The 22,362-nt window shown below is 42.2% G+C and overlaps 1 protein-coding gene across 1 annotated transcript in view; it reads right to left on the bottom strand.

Moving 5' to 3' along the window:
- npr3 (natriuretic peptide receptor 3) overlaps nt 1–22,362 on the bottom strand; it is a 37,422-nt gene that overhangs the window by 3,417 nt on the left and 11,643 nt on the right. Inside the window, exons 2-7 of the mRNA XM_034692220.1 lie at nt 7,053–7,175; nt 6,763–6,938; nt 4,573–4,708; nt 2,063–2,157; nt 1,835–1,952; nt 1,649–1,733 (exon numbers count right to left, since the gene is read on the bottom strand). Coding sequence (XP_034548111.1) covers nt 1,649–1,733; nt 1,835–1,952; nt 2,063–2,157; nt 4,573–4,708; nt 6,763–6,938; nt 7,053–7,175 — 733 coding nt within the window. The remainder of the gene's footprint in view (nt 1–1,648; nt 1,734–1,834; nt 1,953–2,062; nt 2,158–4,572; nt 4,709–6,762; nt 6,939–7,052; nt 7,176–22,362) is intronic.

Raw genomic sequence — 22,362 nt, 5'->3', positions numbered from 1 at the left:
GGGGGGAATTGTAGACAGTGACACATATTTCAGGTAAAGAACCATTAAAAAGTCGATTTTGCATGATATGTCACCTTTAAGTCTTTAACTGGGTGTTAACTATATTGCAGCTTTTTGCAGCAGGTTCTTTGATTTGCTGCATTTCTTCACCGTTGTGTTTGTTTTTGACTTTTTCCTGTATTCTTCATTTGCATCATTTCTGAATTTGCAGCACATCCCTCTCGATGAAGACAGTTCGGGTCTTTCAAGTCCGTTGCAAGCAACAATCTCTGATCTTAAAAATATGAGGCCAATGCGGAAGTGCAAAAAAACCCTGCAGTACCACTAGTGTCCACTTAAGGCTGGCTGCAAACACCACGGAGAACCCATTAATCACCCATGTTAGAGAGCCAATGGTACTCCTCAGGGGCAATCAAGGAGAGTTTAAAAAGATTTAGGGTGATTTTCTATTATTCTTGGAGACAGAATCCGTAACTCCTCTGCACTGCACACAGCCCTCTTATGGGGGATTGTGATCAATGGAGCAGAATACTGTGTTTTCACTCTCTGCATCGGTGAGTTTTTTGTTTTGTTCTTTTTTTTACTGTTTTTTGACAATCTGTATCATCTCAACTGACTCCCATAAATGTATTTTCATTTGTTATAACTCATTCTTATTTAAGTATTTATTTATTAATTTTCCTAAAATGTTTTATTAATTGCACTGAATCAGGCACTCTTGCTAAAGGATCTAAGAACTGGACCTGAACAGGGTGGGAACAGGGGTGCATCTCGCTCCGCTGGAAGTGAAGCTTCCAGCAAAGCGTCTGCCCCCTGGTGGCTGGCTGCAGTATAGGTCAAAAACTCTGTCTCCCCCATTCATTTGAATGGGGCTGCAGTCAAACTTTAAAAAATGAATACACGTGGTACGAATGTTTCTCACATCCGTATGCTGTGGTGATATGTAGTTAGTATTTGACTGTTTTGTGTTCAAGGCCTCTTTTTTCTAAAAAGTTTTTTTTTCGTTAGTTATTAGAGTTTAAAAAACTGTGTTTTACTTCCTGTTTCCTTTGATTCACAGCTCATTACCGTGGCAACCACGGAAATTCTGTGGCTCTGCAGACTCTGGCTGCACAATGGCTGCGCCCAGGAGCGGGATTTTTTGGCTTCAGAACCGTAGAACGGGAAGAGGCGGAGCAACGCTGTCCATTTTTATTTACAGTCTATGGTGGGAAGGGGTGGGTGGTGGGACAGGGGCTGTATCTTTTTGTATTGATGTACTTGTATTTTCTACATTAATGTTGATTCCACCTTGTGTTAAAAAGCAAAACCCAATAAAAAGATTGTTAAAAAAAAGAAGAGAGAACCAATGGTACAGCTGGTCTGAACAGACCCTTCTCTAGTTGTACACAGTACCAGGAGAAAATTTTTTGATATTGAATTTATTTTGATATTTGGTACAAAGGTGATGAGTTTTGTTTTGTTATGCATGACGAGGTCTTGCTTGGTCGTTGTGTTGAGTCTAATATGGTGACAGCCATCGTTGGGCTTCAAACCACCAACCAAAGGTCTTGATATCTACATCCTGAACAAGACTGAAGACCTCGGAACCTTGACAGAACTAAACTGTGGTTTAACTGAGCAGATGAATATCTGTTATGTTTGTTACCTGAAAAAGTAGAATCCTATAAGCATTGCAGTCCCCAGAACAGCTCCCACTATGACCCCGGTCAAAGCAGATACTCCCAGTCCACCTGTTGAGAAGAGAGTAACTGATGAAGACATGAACTGAAGATCCCTAACAAAGTCTACCAGCTTGCTTCAGAGTCTGCAGGGACCAGCAGAGCTCACTCACAGGATTCGTCGGGTGTGTCTGGTTGTGTTTTATGTCTTCCTTTCAGAGTGAAATGGTCGTTGTTGAAGGCAGGCAGCATCTGGAAAGTCCCGTTTACACCAAAGTAGTTTGCCACCACCTGAAGACAAACACAGATTATCATCCTGACTCTGAAACACATTCATCACCTCCTCCATGTCTGGTGAAGGGTTCAACATGGATCATCAGGTAGTTTGGTTTTCTCCTTACCTCGTAGGTTCCTGCTTTCGCATTGGTCATGGCCATCAATGAGAAATCTCCGTTCCTGTCACCGTTGGCGTCAATGGAGACCTGACCAGCGATCCCTGAAACACCATCATGGAAACAAAGAGAACGTCACAAAGGTTTTACCACAGAGACTCTCAAAGTATCTACTGTGTAGTTCTATTTTATTTTTATCTATTCATAAGATGAAGCTTATACTGAGCAGAACCAAAGACTGTATAAATAATGGATGTAGTCTCTGTGACGTCACCCATCTGTTTCTGAAGCACTGTTTTGAGCTGATCGTCAGTGGGAGCCATATTGGAAATGTTGAACTCAACCTAACTTCTGTGGAGCTGGTGTGAGGTAAAGAGGCAGGCCTTTAGCTACAGTGTTCCCGCCTATCAATCAAGTCAGTACCAGGCTGTAAACATGTTTATTACTGCTGTAAAGATCGTCTACTTTGAATGGGTGTGTATGTGGTTTCTGGTGTTTCTGAAGCCAGCCTCTAGTGGACGCTCGAGGAACTGCAGTTTAAAGGTAGGAGGTTGCCACTGCGACTGGAAAGCCAATAAGTTAAAGCATCAAATTAACATTAAGAATATAAATAGTTAAAATAAATAAATGTAAAAAAGGTAAGGATAAGAGTTGAAAATAAAATTAAGGCAAAAAATAAAACTGGGTAGACAAATTAAAATAAATAAATGAATGAATGAATAAATACATTTATAAACAAATACAAATAAAATAAACAGTTAAAATAACAAAACAACATTAAATCAAAATAATAATACAAAGTAAAGAAATAAAATCGTTAAACTCTACATAAAAGACAGATTGAATAAATGCGTTTTTAGTTTACGTTTAAAAGTCTCAGTATCTCCATCAGATCCTCCGACAGGCTGTTCCATTGTCTTGGAGCGTCGAGCAGCATCACCAAATGTTTTTTTGTTCTCCTCTGAGGAACAGCTAAAAGAGAGGAGCCGGGGGATCTCAGAGGCCTTCCTGGTTTATACACTAAAAGCACCTCTGATATGTAGTCTGGTGCGAGGCCATGCAGCGCCTCAAAAACTAGTACAATTTTTTAAAAAACAACAAGAAAGTGTCGATTCACTAATACTCCTTTTTGACCAGGCAGTTCAGGGCCAGTTCGGAGCTGGCTCCCATTTGAAAATCGGTTTCACAGCCGCTCCAACTCTTTGCTGGTCTAGAACTGCGAACCGCTTATGTCAGGGGCGAGAGGCAAGGGGTGGGGAGCGGGGTTGCCGTGACCAAAAACACAAACCAAACGTGTTTCCTCCATTGTCCTGCAGCAAACAAATAAAAGAGACTGATGGGTTCCCAGGAAAAGCAGCGGTCAGATGAGGAGACAAGCTGCAGTTGTCCGCCATCATTGTTGTTGTGAGGGAAAGTTTGCACTGCTGGGAAAAGAGGTCACGTAAATCTGACGTCATGAAATACCTCTTCCACGGGCTGGAGGGGGCGGAAAAACAAACGGGTGCCGTGTTGGTTCACGAGTTCAACCAGCTCCGAACCAGCACAAGCACCAGCCCGGAAATACAACCCGGTTTGCGTTGGTCGACAAGAGGTAAGAGAGAGTTAAGGCTCTACAGGTAAACTGAGAGCTGACCACCACACAGCCTCCTCACTCATGGGTTTTAATCAAGCGGCAACCTCCGGTCTAAAAATATGAGTCCAATGCGGAAGTGCTAAAAACTGCAGTTCATTGAGGATCCACTTGAGGCTGGCTTCTGAAGTACCGAAAACCACATACACACCAATTCAAAGAAGACGATCTTTACAGCAGAAATAAACATGTTTACAGCCTGGTTCAAAAGACCAGTGTAGTCTGGATAGCTCATTTCTCTATCAGCACACACTGTACGGGGGGTGAATTTTTTCTCAACGTGGTAATTTCAAAGATATTGAGATTATGATGTCTTCCAATGAGAGGCACAGCTGACTTGATTGACAGGCGGGAACACAGATGCTGTTGGCTAGGAGGCTCAAAGCCCGCCTCTTAACCAAGCGGCAACCTCCGGTCTAAAAATATGAGTCAATGTGGAAGTGTTAAAAGCTGCAGTTCATGGAGGATCCTCTTGAGGCTGGCTCTGGAAGTACCAGAAGTCACATACACATGAATGGGAAAAAGCTGATCTTTACAGCATTAATAAACATGTTTACAGTCTGGTTCAAAAGATGAGTGTAGTCTGGATAGCTAATTTCTCGATGTCCTCTCACTGTGAGGGGGGTGAATTTTTTTCTAACACGGCAATTTTGAAGATATTGAGATTACTAGTCTTCCAATGAGAGGCACAGCTGCCTGTGGGAACACTGCAGCTGTTGGCTAGGAGGCTCAAAGCCCGCCTCTTTACGTCACACTGGCTCGACAGAAGCAATATGACTGCCGCAGCCGATTGGTCTCAAAACAACTCTTCAGAAACAGATGGGTGACGTGACAGATACTACATCCATATTTTATACAGTCTATGGTTTTAATCACAGGTGAGCCGCACCTTCAAAGGTTTGATTCCACATGTGAGAGGTGATCTCTGTCCCGTTCTTTTTACTTAATCCGTTTTTCATGGCCTCATGCAGGGCGATGGCGTACAGCAACATGGCGTCGTGGAATCCCTCAACAAACATGTTGACCTGAAACAGAGCATCGAGAAAAGACAAAGTCAGCAGACCAAAGCTTCTACAGCACGGTTTGAACGAGACTGCATCAAAGATCTGGGCTTTGGAGATGTGATGATGACCCTCATAACCCAAAAATGCTTATATATATATATATAAAGACCAAACTGTCACACCAGAAGAGTGTGCCACATTTTAAAATGATTCTGATCCTTTGGTTCTAACATGAACTCATTCGACCGGCTGTAACCAGCTTAACAAACCCCTGGTCCTTTCACACATGGAAGTTCCCCCTGTCCATCACACATTCACCTGACAAGTCCAGAGTAACATCTTACTTTAAGACGTGGCAACACAAAATGAAACCTGAAATGAGTGAAAGAAAAAGCAATGTGGTGAGAAAAATGTACTCAAGGTTCTTTAAGACATTATTACCCCTCTAGAACACTACACTCCCAACATGCAGGCCTGCTGGTCCTACCTAAAGTCTCTAAAAGTAGTATGGGAGGTAGAACCTTCAGTTATCAGGCCCCTCTGCTTTGGAATCATCTACCAGTCAGGGTCCGGGAGGCAGAGACCCTCTCTACTTTTAAAAGTAGGCTTCAAACTTTCCTTTTTGATAAAGCTTATAGTTAGAGCTGGATCAGGCTTGGACCAGCTCTTAGTTATGCTGCTATAGACTGACTCGGGGAGTCCACAGGATGCGTGTGCGCCGCGTTACGGCTGCGACACGGCTCTGCTCCGTCCCGGGGCTTTCGCCCTGGTCCATAGGATGCGTGTTTGGAGCGGCGCGCACTCCGGAGCAGGAGACTCAAGATCCCTCGAGAACTCCAAAACGCGCGAGAACAACACAGTATAAACTTTTCCTCGTCCATGGTGTCGGATATCTTTTGAGACTGACGTCTGGCCCGATGCCACAGGTTATGACGTAATGTTGAAGAAGTGGTGAAATTTACGATCTTGTGTTTGCACATGGTGTTTATTTTGAAAGTGAGCGGATGTTGCATACGATCCTCGTGCCTGACTTCCGGGATAGTTCGATCATTTCTGTGTCGATTGACGCGTGCTGGGCGCGGGGAGCGGCGAAAATAGACTCCCCGCGTATCTCTGGCAGAGCGGCGCGGCGGAACGCTCCAGAGACGGAGCTGAGACGCGCCGCAGCGCGCCCTGTGGACTCTAGAGCATTGACTTGAATGGGAACCTATTTGCTGCGACGTGCGCGGCGCAGCCGTAACGTAACGCGACGCATCCTGTGGATCTTGGGCTTTAGACTGACACACTGGGATCCTGTCTTTCCCTCTCTCTCCTCTCTCTGGCTGTCTCTCACTTTAACTCTTCCTGTCCCATTAAAGTTACTAACCATAGACCTTTCTGGAGTCCCTGAGCTCCCTTGTTTCATAGGTTCCTCTGGATCTCTGCTGCTGTGGACGTGCCAGACTCCAGCTGCTACAACTACTACTATCCGTCTCCCCACTATCATCTCTCTCTCTCTCTCTCTCTCTCCCTCTATCCCTCTCTCCAACACGGTCTCAGCAGATGTGTGTCTAACATGAGTCTGGTCCTGCTGGAGGTTTCTGCCTATTAAAGGAAGTTTGTCCTTGCCACTGTAACTTCCTAAAGGCTGCAAAGTGCTCTGCTCATGGTGGATTAAGATGAGATCAGACTGAGTCCTGTCTGTAAGGTGGGACTGGATCCTATCCTGTCTTGATGTTGGGTCATAGAGTACGGTCTAGACCTGCTCTGTTTGGAAAGAGTCTGAAGAGAACGTTTGTTAGGATTTGGTGCTATACAAATAAAGATTGATTGAGTGATTGTGGTCACCCCATTGACAGAGCATTTCTTTACCCATTACAAGCGATTCAGGTCTTAATGTCTTGGAATAACATGATCTGGACTCGTCTGGTGAATGTGGCTTACACCTACAAAATATATTTGTACGAGAAATCAGACAAACACTGTTGAGGTTTGAAGTGGTTAGATATTGGTGGTTAGTTAGAGACCAAAGGTAAACGTCCCTGTGCCCTCATATGAAAACCATTCATGCGTTCATCAATAGAGTGGAGACGTACACTTCCACAGTCGTTGCAGTCCAGAAATCCTGCTTTTCTGATGGACTTCTTCATTTCCAAGGAGAAGTTTTCAAACTCGGGCTTGATGCTCCTGAGCAGAGTCACAGTGTTCAGAGAGGCGTAGGCCTGCCTGGCATCGTTGTCGTTTTTGTCTCCTCTCTGCCACGAGCCGTTTCCTGCGATTTGATTCAAGAGGTAGAGAGCACAGTAAAGTCATTCAAGTCCAAGCGTGTACAGACTGACTGGTGAATAAATGGAGAGCTCAAGAAATCATGTGACATTAACCGTACCGTAAGAAGTGGCATTGAAGAGTTCAACGTTGAAGAAAATGTGGTTTCCGTCGGTCAGCCGTCGTCTGTGAGCAGCCAGCATGATCTCTCGGATTTTATCAGCAGGCATGCACATGATCACCACTGCAGGAGAGTCACAGAGAGAGAGAGAGGGAGAGAGAGAGAGAGAGAGAGAGAGAGAGAGAGAGAGAGAGAGAGAGAGAGAGAGAGAGAGAGAGAGAGAGAGAGAGAGAGAGAGAGAGAGAGAGAGAGAGAGGGAGACCAGGTCAGTCCAGAGTTATGATGGAAACACATAAGCACATTAATATGTTAACAGAGCAGCTCATTCTGCCAACACTCAAACATGACTCTGTAGTGGAGATCACTGCATTAAAAACAGACATGACACTGTAGTGGAGATCACTGCATTAAAAACAGACATGACTCTGTAGTGGAAGTCACTGCATTAAAAACAGACATGACTCTGTAGTAGAAGTCACTGCATTAAAAACAGACATGACTCTGTAGTGGAAGTCACTGCATTAAAAACAGACATGACTCTGTAGTGGAGATCACTGCATTATAAACAGACATGACTCTGTAGTGGAAGTCACTGCATTAAAAACAGACATGACTCTGTAGTGGAAGTCACTGCATTAAAAACAGACATGACTCTGTAGTTGAAGTCACTGCATTAAAAACAGACATGACTGTAGTGGAAGTCACTGCATTAAAAACAGACATGACTCTGTAGTGGAAGTCACTGCATTAAAAACAGACATGACTCTTTAGTGGAAGTCACTGCATTATAAACAGACATGACTCTGTAGTGGAAGTCACTGCATTATAAACAGACATGATTCTGTAGTGGAAGTCACTGCATTAAAAACAGACATGACTCTGTAGTGGAAGTCACTGCATTAAAAACAGACATGACTCTTTAGTGGAAGTCACTGCATTAAAAACAGACATGACTCTGTAGTGGAAGTCACTGCATTAAAAACAGACATCGCTCTGTAGTGGAAGTAACTGCATTAAACACAGACATGACTCTTTAGTGGAAGTCACTGCATTAAAAACAGACATCGCTCTGTAGTGGAAGTCACTGCATTAAAAACAGACATGACTCTTTAGTGGAAGTCACTGCATTAAAAACAGACATGACTCTGTAGTAGAAGTCACTGCATTAAAAACCGACATGACTCTGTAGTGGAAGTCACTGCATTAAAAACAGACATGACTCTGTAGTGGAAGTCACTGCATTAAAAACAGACATGACTCTGTAGTAGAAGTCACTGCATTAAAAACCGACATGACTCTGTAGTGGAAGTCACTGCATTAAAAACAGACATGACTCTGTAGTGGAAGTCACTGCATTAAAAACAGACATGACTCTGTAGTGGAAGTCACTGCATTAAACACAGACATGACTCTTTAGTGGAAGTCACTGCATTAAAAACAGACATGACTCTGCAGTGGAAGTCACTGCATTAAAAACAGACATGAGTCTGTAGTGGAAGTCACTGCATTAAAAACAGACATGACTCTGTAGTGGAAGTCACTGCATTAAAAACAGACATGACTCTGTAGTAGAAGTCACTGCATTAAAAACAGACATGACTCTGTAGTAGAAGTCACTGCATTAAAAACAGACATGACTCTGTAGTAGAAGTCACTGCATTAGAAACAGACATGACTCTGTAGTGGAGATCAGTGCATTAAAAACAGACATGACTCTGTAGTGGAGATCACTGCATTAAAAACAGACATGACTCTGTAGTGGAGATCAGTGCATCCACAAGGGAAGGTTAAAACTAAACCATGCAAAGAGGAAACCATATATAAACCTGATCCTGAACCACAGAGACTTCTCTGGACCTGAGCTTGTTTAGGATGGACTGAGGGGAAGTGGAGAATTGTCCTGTGGTCTGATGGATCAAACTCTGACATTCTTTTTGGAAATCATGGACACTATGTCCTCCGCTCTAAAGAGGAGAGGGACCACCCGGCTTGTTATCAGCTCACAGTTCAAACCAGCGTCCCTGATGGTATGGGGATCATAAGAGTCCATGGCATGGGTAGCTTCCACATCTGTGAAGGCTCCATTAATGCTGAACTATATCTACAGGTTTAGGAGCAACATATGCTGCCATCCAGAAGAAGACGTCTTCAGGAAGACCTTACATATTTCAGCAAGACAACGCCAAACCACATTCTGCACGGATTACGACAGCATGGCTCTGTAGTAGAAGAGTCCAGGTGCTGAACTGGTGGTCCTGCAGTCCTGACTCGTCCCCCATTGAAAACATTTGGAGCATCATGAAACTAAAAACACGACAAAGGAGACCCTGAACTGTTGAGCAGCTGAAATCCTCTATCAGGCAAGACTGGGACAACATGTCATTTTGAAGTCCAGAATCTGGTCTCCTGGGTTCACCAACAATACGTACATGGACTTTGCACAACATCCGATTATATTATGCAATTATAATTCTTCATAAATCTCTTTTATTAACATGCAACTTATCAAATAATATATGATGTTCAGCATTCAAAATGGGTTTAACATTCAAGCTACAGTGACGGACAAATCTCAGTTCCTCAACTACCATCACAACTAATTCAATGTAACAACCATAACTTAACCATAGCATATTAGCACTGAGAGAGATCCTCTCATGAAGCATTACAGCCAAATTCCACCACATCCGTGTCCGGTCCGTCTCCGATCCGTCACAGCACCTGATCGGACCACAGCGGATCAGAGACGGACCGGACACAGATCTGGTGGAAGTCCCGTGTCAGTCCTACTCAACAGCTTGACTTTGAGTTATTAGCATAGAGACAGGATATGTGAGGTCAATAAGCACAGTAACAGGATTTTGAAAAGCTGTGTCAAATTAAAATTTTCCAAAACAGAACTTTTTGTGTCCTCACGTTTTTAATGCAGAGACCAGGACAGACCTCAGAGGAGCGGGCGGTCCTGCTGGAGTCACTGGAGGAGGAGTGAGAGCCAGTAGGCTCATGATTTTTGATGGCTCTGTTTTTAATGTGTCTCCAATACGCCTGTGGATCATAAATAATCACATCCAACACGTCTGATGTGCACATTGCTTTCTGTGGTTGGTCTCTGAGGTTAATTTACAACAGTCCGCAGCGTATAATCCGGGCTTTCCAGTGCACGTCACTGTGATTAGAGCCTGCAGATGGAGCAGCTGTGTGGATCTGCGGAGCAGTGTTAAGACTGCTGTCGCAAGCATTCATCATCTAAAGGACATTTCACTCTAGATTAAGGCTGCAGCTAACAATCATACAAGTTCATCTACTCATTATTTAAACATGTGATCAATTAAACAAATTGTTGATACAGAGCTCACCAATACTCCCAAGAACCCAAACAAAGCTCAGAGTCTTTTTGAAATACTGGAGCCAGCACTGTGACCTTTTTGTTTGGAGAAACCACTGAAAGGTGATATCAAAAGACTGATCACATGTCAGCAGATTGAAGAAGGCAGGCTTTGAAAGGGGGGTCATGAGAGGTCATGTGAAAGTGCAAAAGTGAAATAGAGGACACAGTTTGCAGCAGCAGGTTGTTTTGGCATGCTAAGTGGAGTCAGGTTGCTGTGCAGGTCTGGATAGGCAACAGCAGGATTAGTAACCAACACAACACCTGAGTCAGGTGAGGGAAGTAGTGGACACAGTTTCTGCACAGGAGGCTTGATGTTCAGTCGTCTGTGTCATGTGCATCTGATGGAACAGATACTCTCATCATACTGGCTGCATGTCGGCTCTAATGTTCTGTTTCATTTATGAAGAGCCGTATCTGATGCTGCAGAGTTTGGTGAATGAGGGCATGAAAAGTGATACAGTGCAGACTGTCTCGGTAATGTGTTGAAACAGATCTACATTGTCATCTGACTCCTAAAAGAGGAGCAACACTAGAGTCTGATTCACACAACAACAACCTTGTAACACTCGAGGTGCTCTGGATTCATGCAATTGTGTGCTAATTGGATTGGAGCGCTTGACGTGAGCAAAACGAAAGCGGAAAGGCATTACCAGTGCCAGACAAGTCCAGGAGGCAGCGAGAGATCAACAGGCTAATCAAGGAGAGGAGACGGATGAAAAAGCTACGGAAAAAAAAGCCTCCGCTGCAGAGAGAGACGGCCTCGTACCACTGCGGGCAGACATCGAGAGCAGGCTGGCACCGCGAGACGGGGAAAGAAGACGTAAGAAACTTTGTCGGAAAAAAGAAAACACAAGTAAATTGTTCTGTAAAGACCCTTACAATAAAGAAAGACTCAGAGGTGGAATGAGGACAAAACCTGGAGTTTAGCTCAGTAGAACTATCCCCCCAATTCAGAAAAGAGGCTGTGATGCTGGTCCAGATCAACTTACAAAACCTGGCCTCCAATACAGGAATCTCTATTTAAAGATTCAGCATTCAAATGTGTCGGGGAGGACTAAACTTTCAGATTTGTAGCTTCAGTATCTAATCAGGTATATGCAGGAATGACAGCCCAGCTCCCATCAGCACTAATCTGACACTGGACTTCCACCAGATCCCTGTCCGGTCCGTCTCTGATCCACTGCGGTCCGGCTCTGTGCTCCGTCAACACCCACCGGTTGTGTTTTCAGAACGCAGCAGGAGCAGGACCTCTGGACAGCTGGAGTCATGTGACCGAGGTTTTCCCGCGGTAATTACTGAATCAAGGATTCTCCTCCTCCTCTCCTCATCCATGTTGTCTTTCTGGTCCTCTGAAAACCTCTGACCTGTTGACTCCAGGCCTGGCTCCGCTCATCATGACTTTGGTTTGTTGTTGTAGTTAAGTGAAATACGATCTGGTGATAACACAGAGTGTTTTATTCTGAAAATTAACCGGATGTTTTCATTTTGTTTTGGTGAAACCTGACTTCCTGTCCCGCTCCATCTGCTCTGTTGAGATTGATGCGTCGTGCTCCGGCATCCGGCAAAAATAGAAGTCTTGTGTATCTGATCCGGAGGACTCAGACCTGCCGGATCAGAGACGCAGCTGGAACGCAACGGAGCGGACCCAGTGGAAGTTAACACATTGACTAGAATAGAAACCTATCAGATCCTGTGCTGAGACGGATCAGAGACAGACCGGACATGAATCTGGTGGAATTTGGCTGTGAGAACTATTTATTTCTCTGTACATTTTGTATGTAGCTATCTACCACTCCTACGAACAGATTTGGTCCCTGGTTCAAAGTAATGACAACAGCAGCAGCTGTTCCACACAAGAGACTCTACATCTGTGCCTCAGTTTGTCCACAGTGGTAGTCCTCTACTATTCAAACTCTGGCAAATCAACTGTGTCTCCATGACTGTGGCTATTCTTTGATCAGGAGGGTTATTTTTTCTAACTGGGAGACCTTCTCCACCGTTGGGGTTCAGGGGATGTTAAACTGAAGCATGTAAAGTTTGACCCAAAGTAGAGAAAGTGGATACATATCAGGACCATAGACTGTATATATAATGGACAGCGTGGCTTGCCTTTTCCCATTGTACAGTTTTGAAGCCAAAATATCCTGTTCCAGAACGCTGACATCTTGTACATTTTCTGCAGCCAGAGTCTGTGCAGTAGGGAATTTGTGTTTCCACGGTAACAAGCTCCGCCCTACAGCGTAGTGTCCTGAGGTCCTACGGAGTTTCTCTCTACAGCGGCTGTGAATCAAAGTAAACCAGGAAGTAAAACCCTGTTTTTTAAACTCTAATAACTAACGAAGAAGAAACTTTTCAGAAAAAAGAGGCCTTGAACACAAAACAGTCAAATACTAACTACATATCACCACAGCATACAGATGTGACAAACATTCATACCACGTGTATTTATTTATTAAAGTTTGACTGCAGCCACATTCAAATGAATGAGGGAGACAGAGTTTTTGACCTATACTGCAGCCAGCCACCAGGGGGAGCAGTTTTTGTGGCAGCCTCACCTCCAGCCGAGCGATCAGAAATCCATTTCTTTTACAGTCTATGTTCAGGGTCTGGACTTTTATATTCAGTCACAACAGAGGACTCATGGTTGTGGCCAGCCGTCACTCACAACCCCAGCAGCAGTGGGATGAAAGATGGAGAGACACAGTGATCGTCCAGAACAAAGAGACTCTAATGGGGGCGGAGTTAATCACCATCAGAGGTGGAGTCACGATGATGGTTTAAAATGAAGGTTATCAGTGATTCAGTGGTATCAAACAGCTGTCACTGAACTGAAACACAGAGTTACAGAGTGTGATGTCTGCAGATGGAGAGACCAAAAAGAGCTTCTTTAAATTGAAAGGAGAGTGTGTGAGTGTGCCTGAGCAGATACTTAGATTTGCCTGAATAATAAAGTTGCTCACTGTTTTTCACACGTCATGTTGCACATATAATCTATTTGACATGCTGTGCTGTATGATACCCACAAAACTGGTGTGCATGCATGCTAAAACTGGAGGCAATGCTGCTGTGAACACAACTCTCACGGGACTGTGTGATTCAAGATGGCGGCCTCCAGCTGTTAGGCCGAGAGCGTGAACGTAGGACATTAAATCTCTTTAAAAACACATTTTTATCAAAGTGCTTTATTTTTATTATTTGAAGGTCGTACCACTGGCAGGATTTTTGAAATGATATTTCATAACTTTATATTTCTGATTTTTTTTTGTTTTAATCTTTAATCTTCTGTGGTTTTGATTCTTCCAACATTGTTTTATTTCCTTTTATTTCTCTTCCTCACATTTCTATTTTATTGTCTTTTAGTTTCATTCTTATTTGTAAAGCATTTTGTAACCCTGCTTTGAAATGTGCTAAATAAAGATGATTATTATTAATGTTAGTATCATATTCATTTATATTATTAATATTATCATTATCATTATTATTATTATTATTATTATTATTATTAATACTATTTTTATTTTATTTATTTATTTATTTATGAATTTATTTATTTATTGGCTTTTTGCCTTTATGATAGGACAGCTGAAGAGAGAGGAAGTGTAGGGAGTAGAGAGGGGGGAAGACATGCAGTTCGGTGGTGGTCGGGAGTAGAACCAGCAACCTCTGCAACGAGGACTATAGCCTCTGTATGTGGGGTGCTTAGACCGCGAGGCCACCAGCTCCACATTAATACTATTTACATGTTTTTATTATTATCATCAATATAATAATAATTATTATTACTATTATTATTATTATTATTATTATTATTATTATTATTATTATAATTAAATGTATGTTTATTATTATTACTATTATTATTATAATCATCATATTAACACATCTTTCTTACAGTACTCAGACCAGCCGTGGTTGGATAGTTGAGATCTGGATCCGGACAGCTCTATCATTAATTGTAAATCCAGGTACCATGATTGCTTCATTCACACATGATCACATTTTACTTTGATTCAAATGTAAGACTTCAATCTAAAAGGTGTTGAAAACACACTTTTCTATAAAAGAAACACCACACCTTGTTTTTTTTTTTATGTTTATGTTATTATTATTGTAAAAATGTGTTCTTCAAAAAGTACTAAAAGGGTTATCTTATATTTGCGTTTGTCTGAGAGCAGGATAAACCTGAAGTACGCTCACCCACAGACATGTCAGACCTCAGTGTTCCCATATCTGCCTCTCACATAGAGAGGACAGACACAGAGAGGGGAGCAGATTCAGCACTGCTCTGCTCTCTCTGTATCCAGCCATGTGCTCCCACACTGACACACTGCCAGCTGTGTTAGCAGTGATGGAAACCCTGCTGCAGACTGTGTGCTATTCTACTTCTATCTTTAACCAAACATTCAATCTGTGATAGTCGTTCAGGGAGCGTGTTTGCCGACAAATATCAAATGTAAAACTGGCTTTCACTGGCTTGATATTAACTTTTCCTTTGGTATCCGAATGATTAAAAATAAATAGGGCTGCTACACAAACAAGGGTTGCATTTGAAATCACAGTAACCCCAGCATCCCTGTTAATAAGGAAGATTCAGAGTGTTGCTGGAACATTCCTCACAACTCTGTCACTTAAACACACCTCCTGAAATATCCCTTGAGTCAGTGGGACAAACTTCACCTCAGTCCTGCCAGCACTATAGCACCCTTTAATTACACTGGGCTCTACACACACTACTGGCCCTGTGTGTGCTCTGCGAGCCATTCCATGGGGCAGCGCTTACAGCCAGCAATATTTCAAAACTTCTGGATTTTCCTTTTTGCGAGGGCACTGATGCTAGTTACAAATTAACTCAGGAATGGGGCAGCACATGGCGCTCTCACTGAGTGCCCACAGTGTGTTTAAAGTGTCCTGTGTTGGCTGTTAACCTGTAAAACTAGAACATATGCAAATGAGGGGACTGTTTTGCAAATGTGTAACACCATGCCTCCAAACTCAGGTCCTCATGTCGTTGGATCCATCTGTCAGAGAGGTGAACAGGGCACAGAGAGGACTACCATGCTGCTGTTAACATATAGCTTATTGTGTCGTATTTCTGTCTCTGCCCTCTCACACTGAACCTGAGACATCTGTGGTGGTACAGTTAAAGCAGGTCATAGCCTTACACCTATGCAGCAGCCCAAGGGGAGTTCTCTGCAAACACAAAGGCTTCATACAGACTCTGGATGGGAGTGCATGTCTCAGGAGGATTAGCATCAGAAACGGACCAATCACACGAGAGGTGCTTCATTTTCCCTCTAAGAGCTTGTAGCATGTTGTAATATTGTACGGTTAATGGTACAGAAATCTGCAGCATACTGATGAGGGTCACATGGGAGGAGGAGACGTGGGTACAAGGAAGGATTATGTGCAGTGTCAGCTGAAAATCTACAGAAACAGGAGGTGTAAGCTTCAGAACATGTCACTCTGGAGCTCTTATCTCAGACACACAACCTAAATCACTGAACATGAGCATGAAAATAGTTCATTCAGGAGTCGAAAGCTAAAATAAACCCTGACTAGGTGTCCATGATGAGGAGTTCATGGACGATTGTGGGTCTGACCTGCCCAGTGTGCAGCAGAGGTGTTCAGATGGCAGCTTTAAGGTGCATTTCGACCAAGAGTTCCAGGGTCTGTTAGCCCCCAGAACTACTTTACCCTGAACTAAAATGTTCCTGTGCCCCAATTGTTGTCTGCGTTTCGACCACGGGCTGAAGTCCAGGGTAGATTGTGCAAATCAGGCCAGTGACGTATGGAGAAATAAAAAAGTAAATGCACTACACCACCAGACCAGTAGAGGGCAGTAAAACAAAGAGGAATGCCATTCATCACAGATGACACCATAGAAGCAGACGGACAGGCAGGTATCATTATGAGCAACACAACAGTTAGCCTGTTAGCATGAAGAGACTCAGCTTGCAAACAGTTTGTAGTATTTAAAGGTGCAGTATGTAGTATGTAGGTGCAGTGTGTGGTATTTAAAGGTACAGTGTGTAGTATTTAAAGGTACAGTGTGTAGTATTTAAAGGTGCAGTGTGTAGTATTTAAAGGTACAGTGTGTAGTATTTAAAGGTACAGTGTGTAGTATTTAAAGTTGCAGTGTGTAGTATTTAAAGGTACAGTGTGTAGTATTTAAAGTTGCATTGTTTAGTATTTAAAGGTACAGTGTGTTGTATTTAAAGTTGCAGTGTGTCATATTTAAAGGTGCAGTGTGTAGTATTTATAGTTGCAGTGTGTAGTATTTAAAGGTACAGTGTGTAGTATTTAAAGGTACAGTGTGTAGTATTTAAAGGTACAGTGTGTAGTATTTAAAGGTGCAGTGTGTAGTATTTAAAGGTGCAGTGTGTAGTATTTAAAGGTGAAGTGTAGTATTAAAAGGTACAGTTCCTAGTATTTAAAGGTAAAGTGTGTAGTATTTAAAGGTACAGTGTGTAGTATTTAAAGGTACGGTGTGTAGTATTTAAAGGTGCAGTGTGTAGTATTTAAAGGTGCAGTATGTAGTATTTAAAGGTACAGTGTGTAGTATTTAAAGGTACAGTGTGCAGTATTTAAAGGTACAGTGTGCAGTATTTAAAGGTACAGTGGGTAGTATTTAAAGGTGCAGTGTGTAGTATTTAAAGGTACAGTGTGTAGTATTTAAAGGTACAGTGTGTAGTATTTAAAGGTACAGTGTGTAGTATTTAAAGTTGCAGTGTGTAGTATTTAAAGGTAAAGTGTGTAGTTTTTAAAGTTGCAGTGTGTAGTATTTAAAGGTACAGTGTGTAGTATTTAAAGTTGCAGTGTGTAGTATTTAAAGGTACAGTGTGTAGTTTTTAAAGTTGCAGTGTGTAGTATTTAAAGGTTCAGTGTGTAGTATTTAAAGGTACAGTGTGTAGTATTTAAAGGTACAGTGTGTAGTATTTAAAGGTGCAGTGTGTAGTATTTAAAGGTGCAGTATGTAGTATTTAAAGGTACAGTGTGTAGTATTTAAAGGTACAGTGTGTAGTATTTAAAGGTACAGTGTGTAGTATTTAAATGTACAGTGTGTAGTATTTAAAGGTACAGTGTGTAGTATTTAAAGTTGCAGTGTGTAGTATTTAAAGGTACAGTGTGTAGTATTAAAAGGTACAGTGTGTAGTATTTAAAGGTGCAGTGTCTAGTATTTAAAGGTACAGTGTGTAGTATTTAAAGGTGCAGTATGTAGTATTTAAAGGTACAGAGTGTAGTATTTAAAGGTACAGTGTGTAGTATTTAAAGTTGCAGTGTGTAGTATTTAAAGGTACAGTGTGTAGTATTTAAAGTTGCATTGTTTAGTATTTAAAGGTACAGTGTGTAGTATTTAAAGTTGCAGTGTGTCGTATTTAAAGTTGCAGTGTGTAGTATTTAAAGTTGCAGTGTGTAGTATTTAAAGGTACAGTTTGTAGTATTTAAAGGTACAGTACATCACGATGCACAGAATTAGAAACTCTGTCAGGATTATTCACGGGGGAAATATATCATGATTTATTTGACTGCTGGAAAAAGCTGCAGCTATGAATAAGAAACGATCATGTCCTCTCTGACCACTCTGGTTAAGTGTAACTGATTCAGCTGTGTTACATCACGTTGTTTGTCTGAGCCACAGGTCTACCTGTAATCCACTTATAAACGCACAGCCTCAGGCGGCCTCTGCCAGACCTGCGATACAAAGTTGACAACGTGTTTTTGGAAACCTGTTTGGAGATTACAGACGAGAGGGAACGAGTTGAAGTTTAAAGAAAGGAGTAATCCTGCTGCATTACAGTTTATGTTTATAAAGTCACCAGCAAGGTGATCTCAACTTTGCCAAAGGTCATGAGAGCAGATTATCTGAGAAGCCATGAGGTACACAACTTTTGAAATGTGTTCAGTCACCACAACATTAAGACGATCCCTCCTTTAAGACCATGTGAAAACAAGCTGACAGATCATCAAGAGGATTCACTGAAGTCTGTTTTTGGAGGTCAGAGTTGGACATAAAAGGAAAAGTTTGTTTAATAAACCCATCTCTGCTCAATAGTTTGTAATCAAAACTTGTCTTTTTTAACTAAGCTAAGTCTTTACGCAGGACTTCCACCAGATCCGTGTCCTGTTCATCTCCAATACGATGTGGTCCGGCTCTGTGCTCTCTCGTCCGTCAACACCCAACGGTTGTGTTTTCAGAACGCAGCACGGAGCAGGACCTCTGGACAGCTGGAGTCATGTGACCGAGGTTTTCCCACGGTAATCACTGAATCAAGGATTCTCCTCCTCCTCTCCTCATCCATGTTGTCTTTCTGGTCCTCTGAAAACCTCTGACCTGTTGACTCCAGGCCTGGCTCCGCTCATCATGACTTTGGTTTGTTGTTGCAGTTAAGTGAAATACGATCTGGTGATAACACAGAGTGTTTTATTCTGAAAATTAACTGGATGTTTTCATTTTGTTTTGGTGAAACCTGACTTCCTGTCCCGCTCCATCTGCTCTGTTGAGATTGATGCGTCGTGCTCCGGCATCCGGCAAAAATAGAAGTCTTGTTCGGAGAACTCCGACCTGCCGGATCAGAGACGCAGCCGGAACGCAACGGAGCGGACCCAGTGGAAGTTAACACATTGACTAGAATATAGACCGATCAGATCCGGTGGTGTGACGTATCAGAGAGATGGATCTGGTGGAATTCGGTCGTTACCCGTTTCTTTTCCACTGGCAGAAACGGGCTACCATACATCTCAGTCTCTGCCTTCTTGCTTTGTTTGGAAACACACTTGTCAAGGGGAAAGGAGTGAGGGTTAGAAAGGGCTGAGTCATCAGGCAGCACGAGCACTAGCAAGGATAACTCCTCCTTTCAATGAGATAAAATCAAATCCCATATTGATTCAAAAAGGGAGGGTGCATTTTAGTGTTCAATATCAAGACTAGTATCAAAGGAGTGGTTCAATTCTGACAAACCAACTAGTGTAAAGGTAAGAAAACAAAGTTGAGCACAAGTTATTTACCAAAGTTACACACAGGTACACAGAGTCAGCAGGTGTACTGTCACATTGGTTCACAGAGTGAGTCTACCACTAGCAGAGCTAGCTCCACCAGCCCTCAGTCCTCCTTGCAGGTAGTGCTGGGCGATATTAAAAATGATGTTATCATGATACAATATTTCATATCAGCCGATATCGATAATTATCTTAATTTAAATGTAAAGTCAGATTTTTACTCCTGAGTGAAAGTTGAAGACAGTTTGTTAGTTTGTATCTGGATTTAGTTTCTGACGAACTTCTTGAATCCATCATTTCTGATGGTGCTAACAGGAAGCAGGTCTTTAATGGAAGATGAGATTTTTGTGAAGTTTTGTAGATTCTTGTTTTTCTCAGGTTGAGGTTATTTCCATTATTTGATTTAAATTTACAATAAAGATATATCAAACTGTATTCTGTGTATCAGTTTATAGAGTATTGTTTGAGTTGTACTTTCCCCTTTAAGATTACTAAGGGTTACAGGCAGGGTGATGTTGTTTCCCACAGTGCAGTGAATGCATCACGGTTATTCAGTGTTCAGTTGTCCTACGGTCGTGGTGGACATTAAAGTGTTCACAGCAGAAGTTGTCTCTGTGCTCTTCCTTTACCCACATCCTGAAAGTAGATTTAATGAAGTGTATGAAGTTAATAGTTAACACAGAGTTGACTCAGTGTCAGACTAACCACTCTGCTTTGAGCTGCTAGGTTTTCAGTTTTCTTCAGTGTCGCTGTCGCTCGTCTCAGCTGTGTTTACATTCCGCTCCGAACGTCTTTAGGCCCCGCCTACCTCTCACCCTGCAACATGATTGGCTGTTCAATACCATACCATAAACTAGCGTTTAAGGCTCATTAGCGCCCCCCTTTCCAATGGTTGGGAGGTGTAATTACAGGTTTATTTATATCGAATTTTTATCAAACGATTGTCCTATTTACAATAAGAAAAGTTATATCACGATAGTTTTCGTTATCGAATTATCGCCCAACCCTACTTGCAGGTAAGCGTCCTCATGCCTTTGCTGGTGCATCATGTCTCTGGTGGAGTGGTTTTATGTCAGTTTAAGCAGACACAGCCTACATACAACTTAATCTCCATTTACTAGATCAACATACTGACAAACTACGCCATGCTACTAGATGACATCATCACCTGTGCTCCTTTACATCCAGGTAGTAGAGCTGCAGAGCATTATGACAGCAGATATTAACCAGAGCTACCAAAGATTCAGCTGAGGCACAACACACGACTTCAGGCATCTGATCAAAAGAATAAAATCAAGTTGTTAAACTGACAAGTGATCGTGGTGCCAGCTTGTGTAGAAGACAGCATTTAAATGTTTAGTCCTCTTCTCCTGCACCCCCCTGGTTGTGTTCAATGTCACCACTTCCTGGCACTGTTCCAGTCAGAGGCTTCATAAGAGTCCTGCTGCCTGAGCCATTTATATCAGTTCATCTCCATTAACGAGAGATCAGAGAGACTCATCCTCCGTCTGAACGTGATGGATCTGTTCATCCGTCTTGATAACAGAGTGTGGAGACAGCAGGCATTGATGTTTCTGACTCCAGGTACAAAGCTTCACAAAGCTTCTCTTAGCGTTTGACTGAGTTTCATGACAAGCCAACACCAGGTCCACCATAGACAGGATTAACAATGGGCAAAGCCAGCATGACGTCACCCATTAGTGTTAGGACAACCATTTTTATCAACATACCGACCTTATTTAGGAGAGAAGGTGAAGCTGTGCAGCTATCACAGCTCAGCGGTGGACTCTGTGGTGAGCTCATTAGACGGTGAGCTGGTTACAGAGCGTGCAGAGTAAAGTTGACGATGCATGCTTTATACCCTAAAACAACTCATCACTGCCTTCAGATGTGATCTCTTCTGGGGAAAGGCCACAACAACCCTGACTCCTGTGACAAATAAATAAACTTATAAAACAAAAACAAGCTAGGTAAAAAATCAATGGAGTATAACAGACCGATAAGTAGCGGTGCCAAGGGAACCACCTGAGAGCAAGAGTATTTCTGCAGTAACAACAAGCTGTTCTATTCTGTTCTACTCTGCTTTGATCTATTCCACTCCAAGTCCGATTTGATCTGTTCAATTCCATTCCATTCTATTCTGCTTTGATCTGTTCCATTCCATTCTGATTTGATCGGTTCCATTCCATTCTATTCTCCTTTGCTCTGTTCCATTACGTTCTATTCTGCTTTGATCTCTTCTATCCCATTCTATTCTGCTTTACTCTGTTCCATTCCATTCTAATTTGATCTGTTCCATTCCATTCTGTTCTATTCTCCTTTGCTCTGTTCCAATATGTTCTATTCTGCTTTGATCTTTTCTATCCCATTCTATTCTGCTTTACTCTGTTCCATTCCATTCTAATTTGATCTGTTCCATTCCATTCTGTTCTATTCTCCTTTGCTCTGTTCCAATATGTTCTATTCTGCTTTGATCTTTTCTATCCCATTCTATTCTGCTTTACTCTGTTCCATTCCATTCTAATTTGATCTGTTCCATTCCATTCTGTTCTATTCTCCTTTGCTCTGTTCCAATATGTTCTATTCTGCTTTGATCTTTTCTATCCCATTCTATTCTGCTTTACTCTGTTCCATTCCATTCTGATTTGATCGGTTCCATTCCATTCCATTCTATTCTCCTTTGCTCTGTTCCATTACGTTCTATTCTGCTTTGATCTCTTCTATCCCATTCTATTCTGCTTTACTCTGTTCCATTCCATTCTAATTTGATCTGTTCCATTCCATTCTGTTCTATTCTCCTTTGCTCTGTTCCAATATGTTCTATTCTGCTTTGATCTTTTCTATCCCATTCTATTCTGCTTTACTCTGTTCCATTCCATTCTGATTTGATCTGTTCCATTCCATTCCATTCTATTCTCCTTTGCT

This window comes from Notolabrus celidotus, chromosome 9 (assembly GCF_009762535.1).
Source record: "Notolabrus celidotus isolate fNotCel1 chromosome 9, fNotCel1.pri, whole genome shotgun sequence".
Taxonomy (NCBI): Eukaryota; Metazoa; Chordata; class Actinopteri; order Labriformes; family Labridae; genus Notolabrus; species Notolabrus celidotus.
Note: the sequence above shows the minus strand (reverse complement) of the source record. Positions and strands in the feature narration are given on the sequence as shown.